Source organism: Pristis pectinata, chromosome 24 (assembly GCF_009764475.1).
Source record: "Pristis pectinata isolate sPriPec2 chromosome 24, sPriPec2.1.pri, whole genome shotgun sequence".
NCBI classification, from domain to species: Eukaryota; Metazoa; Chordata; class Chondrichthyes; order Rhinopristiformes; family Pristidae; genus Pristis; species Pristis pectinata.
The window spans coordinates 34040995-34052154 of record NC_067428.1 but is presented as its reverse complement, the minus strand read 5'-3'; the positions used below and the strand labels follow the sequence as shown (position 1 = coordinate 34052154).

The 11160-nt window shown below is 46.3% G+C and overlaps 1 protein-coding gene across 1 annotated transcript; it reads left to right on the top strand.

Annotated features, from left to right (window-relative positions):
• The first annotated feature begins 2119 nt into the window (after positions 1-2119).
• ndufa13 (NADH:ubiquinone oxidoreductase subunit A13) lies at positions 2120-8711 on the top strand. Its single transcript, XM_052037774.1, is given in 6 exon segments — positions 2120-2180; positions 2183-2227; positions 3858-3936; positions 6007-6078; positions 7574-7643; positions 8463-8711. Coding segments are annotated over 6 exon segments (432 nt in total). The 5' UTR covers positions 2120-2134; the 3' UTR covers positions 8583-8711.
• Positions 8712-11160: the final 2449 nt, after the last annotated feature.

Below are 11160 nucleotides of genomic sequence, written 5' to 3'. Positions count from 1 at the left end.
AAGCATCTGCCACCCCAAAAGGCATCTGAGATGTGGCCGTCCACACAAATACCTGTTTCCTTCTACAGGTTAATGACAAAGTGGACTCTCTCTCACACACACACACACACACACACACACACACACACACACACAACTCTATCTTAAAGGGACATTCACCAATAGTAACCTAGTCCATAACATCACTTGTCCTGAGGTGGCCTTGCATACCCATTCATACAGATCAATTTATTACACAGCACCACTGAGGTAATACAGGGTAAAACAATAACAGAATACAGAATAAAGTGTCACAGCTACAGAGGAAGTGCAGTGCAGGTAGACAATAAGGTGCAAGGTCATTATAAGGCAGATTGTGAGGTCAAGAGTCCATCTTTTCGTATAAGGGAACCGTTTAATAGTCTTATAACTGCGGGATAGAAGCTGTCCTTGAGCCTGGTGTGTGTGCCCTCAGGCTTCTGCATCTTCTGCTTGATGGGAGATGGGAGAAGAGAGAATGTCACAGTGGGTGGTGTCTTTGATTATGCTGGCTGCTTTACCGAGGCAGTGAGAGTATAGACAGAGTCCATGGAGAGGAGGCTGGTTTCCATGATGCACTGGGCTGTGTCCACAACTCTCTGCAATTTCTGCAGTTCCAGGCAGAGCAGTTGCCGTACCAAGCCATGATACATCCAGATAGGATGCTTTCTATGGTGCATCGATAAAAGTTGATGAGGGGGGTCAAAGGGGACATGCCAAATTTCCTTTAGCCTCCTGAGGAAGTAGAGGCTGTGGTGAGCTTCTTGGCTGTGGCATCTGTATGGTTGGACCAGGAACAGGCTATTGGTGGTGTGTCACTCCTGGGAACTTGAAGCTCTCAACTCACTTGAACCTCAGCACCAATGATGTAGACAGGTGCATGTGCATGCACCCCTTCCTGAAGGCAATGACCAGCTCGTTTGTATTGCTGACGTTGAGGGAAAGGTTGTTGTCATGACACCATGCCACTAAGCTCTCTGTCTCCTTCCTGTTCTCTGACAGATCGTTATTTGAGATACGGCCTGCTACGGTAGTATCATCTGCAAACTTGTTAGAGCAGAATCTGGCCACGCATTCATGAGTATAAGGTAAGATATCTTTATTAGTCACGTACATCGAAACACAGTGAAATACATTTTTTGCGTAGAGTGTTCTGGGAGCAGCCCGCAAGTGTCGCCACGCTTCCAGTGCCAACATAGCATGCCCGCCGAACTTCCTAACCCATACGTCTTTGGAATGTGGGAGGAAACCGGAGCACCCGGAGGAAACCCACGCAGACACGGGGAGAGCGTACAAACTCCTTACAGACAGTTGCCGGAATTGAACCCAGGTCGCTGGCGCTGTAATAGCGTTACGCTAACCACTGCACTACCGTACCTGCCCACTATATCATCTGTTCCACCTGTTCCGCTCTATCCACTGCACTTGTTATAAAACAGAATCAGGTTTATTATCACTAACTTATATGACAAGAAATTTGTTGTTTTGTGGCAGCTGTACAGTGCAAGACATAAAAATCACCATAAATTACAAAATAAGTAAATAATACAAAACAAGGATTAATGAGGTAGTGTTCATGGATCATTCAGAAATCTGATGGTGGAGGGGAAGAAGCTGCTCCTGAATCGTTGAGTGTGGGTCTTCAGGCTCCTGTAACCCCCTCACCTGATGTAGAGGGCACGTCCCGGCGGGTGTGGACAGTAACGATGAACTTTTTTATTGCAGAATTTTTTTTACCACCGAGTCATACAAGGGTTACAAGATGAAATGGGACAGGCATTTCAGTGAAACTGCTTCTCACAAGCTATGGGGATGAGCAGAGGAAAAGAGCGAGCGATCAGGAGCTTGGTTCAGATTGGATGCAGTGATATAAATTGCATTTATTTGTGAATTCTCCAAACTGTTTTGCAGGATTTCAGAACAGGATGGTCAAGGAAACAAATTCCAGTAAACAAAGAGGAACAGATTGCGGATGGAGCATGAGTGGAACGACCCGGAGTGCGGCTTCACTCAACTCCCACTGTGGACCCGCCGGCTCCGCCTGATTGGACAGGCCGTCGGGTCCGGGGGCGGGACTTCCGCCCCGGCCAGGCCGGAAGTGGAGCTCGGCGGGAAGATGGCGGCGGTGAAGGTGAAGCAGGACCTGCCGCCCGCCGGCGGTTACGGCCGGTGGATTACAAGCGGCACATCCCCCGCAGGGGCCCGTCAGGTAGGGGCATCCCCGGGGGCGGGGGACACCTCCCTCAGCTCAGTCCTGTCGCTAAAGCGGTGAAGTCTCAGCAGACTGCGGTCCTGGAGGAGCTTCGCGCCCACGGCCCCGCTGCTAGCCCCTTCCTCCCGCTGCAGATCCACTGTACCGTTACAGCTGCACATCCTCACGCCAGCCGCTGATCCTCGGCGGGGCCGGGCAGCTCCTGTGGAGGTCGGCATGAGAGGGGCAGAGTGGAGACGGACGCACCCGTGACTTCTCCCCCCCCCCCCCCCATTTAAACACTCCGTCTGTTCTCCCCACCCCGTCCCCTCGCAGAGTCTTTCCCAGAGCATGCACACCCGGGTGGTCTACAGCCCAGCGGCGCGAACATTGAGTTCTCCAAACTTCCAGTAGCCTTTCCCTCTGTCCCTTTTCTCACTCCCGATCCACCCAGCCCCATCTCCATGTCTCTCATCCCTCCTCCACCCTCTTCCGCCTCTACCCCACTGTGATAAGACTATTGAACGGTTCCCTTATACAATGAGATGGACTATGACCTCACGATCTACCTTGTTGTGACCTTGCACCTTATTTGCACTGCACTTTCTCTGTTGCTGTGACACTTTGTACTGTACTACTATTGTTTTTTACCTGTACTACATCAATGCACTCTGTACTAACTCACTGTAACTGCACTGTGTAATGAATTGACCTGTACGATTGGTCTGCAAGACTTTTTCACTGTACATCGGTACAAGTGACAATAATAAACCAATACCTACCACTGATTTCCCTCCCTTGATTGCATGCTCTACCTTCCTCTCCTATCAGATTCAATCATCTTCAGCCCTTTGTCAGTTCCACTATCACCTCCCAGCTTCTGGCATTGTTCCCACTCTTGCCTGCCCCATCTACCTATGACCCCTCCTCACCTGGATCCACCTATCGCCTGCAATCAGAGACAAGTCAATGGTGCTGCAAGAGGTGGTCTCTGGTGTTCCATCGCTGAGGTAGGGTTAAGGTTAGGGTTGTGCAGGTCAGTTCAAGGAAAGTTGCTGTTCCTGAACCTGGTGGTGTGGAACTTCAGGATTTTCTGTACCTCCTGCCTGACAGTAGCAGCAAGAAGAGGGCATGGCCTGAATGGTGGGGAGCCTTGATGAGGCAGCACCTTCTGTAGATGCTGTCACTGGTGGGGAGAGCTGTGCCCATGATGTACTGGGCTGTGTCCACTACTCTCTGCAGCCTCTCGCATTCCTGTATGTTGGAATTGCTGTACCAGGCCATGGTGCAACCAGTCAGGATACTTTTGGTGACATGCCAAATCTCCTTGAGCTTCTAAGAGAGCTGCTGGTGTGCCCTCTTTGTGATTGCATCAATGTGCTGAGCCCAGGACAGGTCATCCGAGATGTAAACACCCAGGAGTTTGAAACTGCTTAGTCTCTCCACCTCTGACCCAGCAATGAGAACTGGCACGTGGAATTTCATCTCAGCAAGAGGTGGACAGTAAATGCTGACCTTGCCAGCAGTGCCCAAATTCCCAACCAGTACACTGATTCAAGAAGAGGCAATGGTTTGGTTAACCTTCTTACTGAGGCACACTATGTATTATTAGCAAGGACTGACACCACATTTGTGTTTGTGCTTGTAGGTTACAGCATGTTTGGGATTGGAGTTGGGATTTTACTCTTTGGCTACTGGAGGCTCTTCAAGTGGAACAGAGAACGACGGTACGTCTCCTCCCTCCTCCTTACCCTCTCAGTTTACCCGATTCCACATCCTCGGGGTAGTTTCTTCTCAAGTTCAATTAAAACAGTTTTATGTTGCATCTATAGATGTTAAAAGTTACCTCAGCGCTGTATTCCACAGCGTTTTGGGGAAGGATTTTGAATGGCTCTCCCCCACAGTGTCCGTGATAAGGGAAGACCCAGGTTTGATCTTTTGGTCCTTGGTGTTTGTTGATCAGCCACTGTTTCTGGAATAGGCAGTAGTTCAAAAACTGAACCAGATTTAGGAATGCTTTCTATGGAGCATCGATAAAAATTGGGGAGTGTCAAAAGGGACATGCCAAATTTCTTTAGCCTCCTGAGGCAGTAGAGGCACTGGTGAGCTTTCTTGGCCGTGGCATCTACGTGATTGGACAGGTCAGGCTATTGGTGATGTTCACTCCCAGGAACTTGAAGCTCTCAACCTCAGCACCATTGATGTAAACAGGAACGTGTGCACCCCGCCTTCCTGAAGTCAATGATCAGCTCTTGTTTTGTTGACATTGAGGGAAAGGTTGTTGTCATGACACCATGTCACTAGGCTCTCTATCTCCTTCCTGTACTCCAACTCATCGTTGTTTGAGATACGGCCCACTATGGTGGTGACATCTGCAAACTTGTAGCTGGAGTTAAAGCAGAGTCTGGCCACACTGTTGTGAATGCGTAGGAAGTAAAGTAAGGGGCTGAGGATGCAGCCTTGTGGGGCACCAGTGCTGAGGATTAGAAATCACAGTCAGGGTCTGTTTGAGCATGATGAGCTGGAGCTGTAAAACTCTGAATCCACACCTCTCTCCAGAAACCCCCTCTGGAGTTTTGTTTCTGGGCTATCCATACTTTGAGTTCCATCTCCAGTCAGTGACAGTGTGATGTTCTGCCCTCTGTTGCAGGTCAGAGGCAGAGCTGCCTGTGCAGTGACGAGACAACATCCTTAGAAGTAGGTTGAGGCCATTTGGTCCCTTGAGCTTACTTCACCTATCATCAGGATCAAGCCAGACCTTCGGACTCAGCTTTGCGTGCTTCAGTTTCCATCCACATTCCAAGTTGTCTCCTGCAAATTACCCCTTGGTGTTGGTTAATGACAAAGAATCAAAGGGAAGTTTCTTTTTGTCATTAACCAACATCAAGAGAGTTTTTGAGAGAGAATAGATTGTTGAAATAAGGGGAATGGGACTAATGGGATTGCTCTGTGGGGAGCTGGCATGGACCTGATGGGCCAAACAGACTCCTGTGTCATTGTAAGATTTTCCTGCACTATCCCCATATTCCTTTATTCCCTTAATATTCCAGAAAACTGTTTAGAATGAAATCAATGACAGCCTCCACAGCTTTCCAGGGTAGGGAATTCCAAAGATTAACCACTGCTCCCTGCAGAAATTACTTCTTGTCTCATTCCTAAAGTGGCCTACTTATTCTCGGACCCCTGTTCTTGACTCCTCAGCCGGGGAAGACATCCTTCCTGCATCCGTCTTGTTGGGATTTTAAGTTTCTTCTGAACGGTTGTCTATAGTGAGTACACTTTTGGGAAAGGAGACCAAAGTTGTAACAGTACTGCAGATGTAGCTTCATCATTTCATGTATAACTTACTCGTGCACTCGAACCCTTCGGTAATATCAGCCCATTGCCTGCTGACCTGCAGGTTAACTTCCACCGATTTGTGCACAAGGTCCCTTTGAACGTGAACATTTCTCAATCTGTCACCATTTTAAATACAAAATTCCGCTTCACTATTTTGTGACTAAAGTGGCTGATCTCATATTTTTCCATGTACTATTCTGTCTGTTGTGCTCTTGCTCTCACTAAGTTGTCTACAATCACTTTAAAAACATCTTTATATCCTCCTCATTATTGGATCATCAGCAAACGTGGAAACCATAGTAATATTGTATTTTAATATATCTTTACCAAAGGTTCAACTATAATTCTAGATAACTCGATGCTTTCCTTAGTCAGTTTTGCTTGTTTCCTTTACAGAACTGTTATTGCATTGACTTTTAGTTACAGGTTTCCTGTTTTCTGCTTTCTTCCCCCCCCAGACGCCTCCAAATAGAAGACCTGGAAGCCCGCGTAGCAATCCTGCCGTTGCTGCATGCTGAACAAGATAGGAGGCAAGTGTGAGACGGTCTACTGTAAATAAACTGAGAAGCAGTATGTCACTAAATAGTGCAAGTTAGTATGCAGCTAGATTTCTCTAACCACTTAGCTACATTGTTAAATAAAGACAAGATCAGGCCAGAAGAGTGTATTTAGAGAACCGTGGGGATGTAAAAATGTTTAATTCAATACTGTTTCATTCATACACTGTATGTGGGATGAGCAAGGGTCTCACAGCCTGCACACTGTATATGAGCTCAAGAATTAAGAGGAGGAATATGTCCTTCAGTCCTTCAAACCTGCTCTGTCAGTTATCAGATCATGGCTGTTTTTGCAGAAACCGTTGGACATTAAAACCAGAGCTCGTCTCCAAATCAGGAGGTCATGGGTTCAAGTTTCACTGTGGAAACTTTAGTACAAAAACTTGAAGCTGAAGGAGTGCTGTGATGTTGGATGAAACAATGAAGAGGACTTATTTCATTGCTTCATCCATGCATTCATTGGTACCTTCCAAGGGAAATGTAGCAGCAGTGATAGAAAAGAAGTAGGCAAGTCCTGGCCAAAAGAACATTCTCGGGTGATTCTCATCGTGATTTGGGACCGTCTGTGCTAATGGTCTGCTGCTACTTCCATTCGCAGAACGTGGGCGTCACTGGCATTGCTGCATTTATTGTCCATCCCCACTCACCCCTGAACAGAGCAGGCAGTAAAGGGACAATCACACTGGTGGGTTGGGAGTCACCAAGGACGGCAGATTTCCTTCCCTGAAAGGTATTGGTGAACAAGATGCTGCAGTCTGGTATTTCCATGGTCACCTTTACAGTCACCAGCTTTATTCAGATTTATTTAAGTATTGGAGTTTAAATATTTAGGATACTAAGAAAAGGTCTGTTTGAGCTCATGCCGCTGAATCTATGAACTGAACTTTTGGATGCTAACCTAGTAACCTACTTGATCACTCTGCTGCCTGCCATACCTCATGGCATTGGCTGTAAAGCACTTTGTGGGCACAAGTCTTTGTATAGATGTGTTAGGGATGGGAGGCTAAGGTTACATTTTCACTGGATTGGGGAGGACCATAAGAAGATTGAGTTGACATTTTCAAATAAGAGGGCTTTGATAAGGTGAAGAAAGTTTTTATTCTTTTTGGAAGGTTAAAACCCTTGTTGAGTGAGGAGATGGGAGTGAGGGAATTTAGTATCATGGGTGTTGTTGGGATGAGACCTGCAGTGAGGGATTGGATGAGGTAGAGACCGTTTAATATTTTAAGTGGAAAATTACATGAATATTGGAAGTGGGATGACAGAGAGCCATCAGCTGGGCAATGGGTTTCCTCTAAGAGAGCTGGTGCACACTCCCAAACTGTGAATTCCCAGTGTCCTTACCCCCATGAGGGCTCACTTCTTCATATCTAGGAATGACCTTTCAACTTCCAGTTTCAAACATTTGTGCAAATTTGTCCTTCCATACTTCAGTTTTGTCACTCGTTTCTGACTCATCCTTTATCAGGTTTCTACGTTTATTACGGGAGAACCTCGAGGAGGAGGCAAAAATTATGAAGGACGTTCCAGGCTGGAAGGTAAACCAGATCCAGTTCATGACTTTGCTTTTCTTTGTGAAACTCGTACTAAAGCAGCACTGGGTGGCCAGGTCCTTGAACTTGGATTTAAAACCTGCCTAGGTTGCTGCATCCTGGGAGCTAGGGCTCCCAGAGAGCTTGGGCCAACAGCAGTTTGGTATCAGTTCAGGCCAAGGATAGGGAAAACCAGGCAGGGGTTGTGGGGAACATTGTACTGATGCTGCTCTGGTTTCTGCGCCAAGGCTGGGGCTGGAGGACACTTTTAGGGCAGTGCAGCAATTGCACTTCAGGTCTTCACCATCTTCTGTCCGACGATAGAATGAAACGGTGGACAGATTCACAGGGGATATAACAACACAAATTACTCCCTCACCCACCACAGCAGCAGTAGGCAGACAGACCCTGTGGCCTACTCTGCATTCAGTTAGATTATAGCTTGGGGGGCCGTGGTGGGGGCATATTTCCATTTATCTGCCTCTGTTACAGATCTCACGACACCCTTGCCCTACAGTCACCTCGCTCTCTCGTCACAGAGAGTTCCATATTTTCTGCTCTGGTCCAACTTCTTGCTCAAGGTTCCCTAACCAGAGAAAATGGGTTTTTCATTCCACCTTATTAACATTTTAATCACAGTAATAAGATGCAATCTGTGCTCTTACTTTAACACACCCTGGGATTATTCTGCAAATGTTTGCTCCACACTCCTCTCCCACTTCCAAACTGGTCTTCGCTTGAGATCTTCACACTGATTTAAGTCGGGATTGGTCGGTGGGGTGATGTTTGATTGTGGGAGTGGTTTAACTGCATCTCCCATTGCAGGTTGGTGAGAGTGTTTACCACTCCAATCGCTGGTTCAGGCCCCCAGTGGAGGAATTGTTTAACCTTCGGCCTCAGGAAGAGTACCTCCGTGAGAAGTACGGGTTCCAGTGGTATGTGTGAGCACAGTGCAAAGCTGGCTGGACTTTAACGGGGAGAAAAGAGAAAAAAAAATCAATCTTTTGCCTGAAGAAGATCCTCTCCATAAAACCTCCGAGTGTGGTATTGTTAATAAAACTTGTGTATATTTGGGAGACTGTGTTTTCATTTTAAGAATCAGTTTAGTAAGTAAATTTAAGAAAGAGAGTTATGCCTTTCACAAGCTCAGGATGCTGCATGCTGCCTTACACCCAGTGAATACCTTTGCACTTTCTTTAAGTTCCCTTAAAGAATGATACAATAATGGTCAGACACTGACAAACTCCCCTGCACTCCCTTTGACAGAGGGCATGTGATCTTTCATGCCCACTTGAAAGACAGATTAGAAAAGGTGACCTGAGATCTGCAAAGTTATGATTAAATTGTACAGGGTAGATAAGAGAATGGACTTTTACACGTGAAAACAAAACCAGTAGCCATAAACACAGGCGTTTAACAAATCCAACAGAGAAATGAGGGAACATTCACTCAGAATCATCTGGCACAGAAACAGACCCTTCAGCCCATCATGTCCATGGCAACCATCAGGTACCCATCTATGCCAATTCCATTTATCAGCACCTTCTATGCCTTGGCAATTCAAGGAGTTCTCTACATACTTTAACATTGGAGACAGAGGCTCTCACATCACCCCTCAGGCAGTGTGTTCCAGATTCCCTCTGGGTGGAAGAAATCTTCCTCTGATTGCCTCTAAACCTCTTACCCTCAATGTATGCCCTCTAGTTTTAGGCACCCATGTTATGAGGAAAAGTTCTCAACTATCTACCTCATGTATGCCCCTCATAATTTTGTATGTCTCTAGCTGGTCATCCCTCAGTCTCTTCCAGTGAAAACAAACCCAGTCTCTCTGATCTCTCCTCATAATCTAATCTATGGTCAAATCCATCTCAAGCACCATCCTGGTAAATCTGTTCTGAATCACATCCTTCCTATAGTGTGGTGACCAGAACTGAATGCTTGGCTCCAGCTTAGCCTGACCAGTGTTTTATAAAGTTGCACCATAATCTCCCACTCTTATATTCAATGCTCAGGCTAATGAAGGCAAGTGTCCAGAGTGCCTTCTTCACCACATCTACCTGTGCTGTCATCTTCAGACATCCTTGGACATGTACACAAAGGTCCCTCTGTTCCTCAATACTCCATGGGACCCTACCATTCATTATGTATGGAACATCACACATTACCAGGATTAAATTCCTTCTTCCAATCTTACCAACTGATCAACGCCATTCCTGTAGCTCAAGATAATCTTCCTTATTATCAACAATTTTTGTGTAATCTGCAAACTTACTGATTGTACCCTCTATATTTACTTCCATATATAAATAGTAAAAGTCCCAGCACCAATCTGAATGATACACCGCGGGCTTCCAATCACAAAAACAATCCTTCACCATCATCCTCTGCCTCCTATCACAGAGCCATTTTGTATCCCATTTGCCAACTATCTTTGGATCCCACAGACTATCCTTTTGGACCGGCTTCCCATGTGGGACTGTGTCAAAGTCCTTATTGAAGTCCACGTGGACTGCATTGACTGCAATGCCCTCATCAATACATTGTGTTACCTCTGGAAAAGTTCAATCGAAGTGGTCAGACAGTATCTCCCCCAACAAAGCTGTGCTGACCATCTTTGATGAATCCCTGCCCTTCCAAGTGTAGATTAATCCTGTCCCTCAGGTTTTTCTAATAACTTCCCTCCCACTGACAGTTGGATTCACAGGTCTGTAATTATCTGACGTCTTGTTGCTCTTGAATAAAAGTATTACACTACTACAGCGGAAGAATCTACAACATGGAATGTTGAGTTGTGAGTCCTGCCCTTATTTCAGTCATGTCTCTGCGATTATTAACAATAATTTTAAAAAACTCCTTTCACTGAAATAGATGAAGTTCAGCCTTGCATCCCTCCCATGTGCCTTATCGTGCCTGTCTGTCATACCTACAGGACTGACTTAGTTTTCTTTCTACATGTGACTATCTTCTCACAATTGTGTATTGTGTCCATTCTCCTGCCAAAGTAGTTCAAACCCCAACAGCACCAGCAAACCTCCCCATGAAGATGTTGGACCCATTCCGGTTCAGGAACAAATTCTCCATCTTGCCCAGAAATAGTCCTTGTGATCCAGAGATCTAAAGCCCTCCCACCTACTCCATCCCTTTAGCCACCTGACCTATCCTCCTATTCCCATACTCATGAGCACGTGCACTGGGGGCAATCGAGAGATCACAACCTCAGAGAACCTGCTCTTTAATCTGCTACAAAGCTTCTTAAATTCACATTACAGAACCTCAATCTTTTTGCCTCTACCAATAGTACCAATGTGTACTGCAATCTCTGGCTGCTTACCTCTTTAGCATGCCCTGCAACTGTTCTGTGGCATCCTTGATCTTGGCAGCATGGAGGCAACACACCGTCTTGGATTCACATCCACAGAGTGCTTGTCTCTTCACCATCACGTCTCCTACCATTATTGTTCTTGGACTTGCTCCTCCCACCTTGTGCAGCTGAGCCATCCTGTAACCTTGGCTCTGGCTGGAT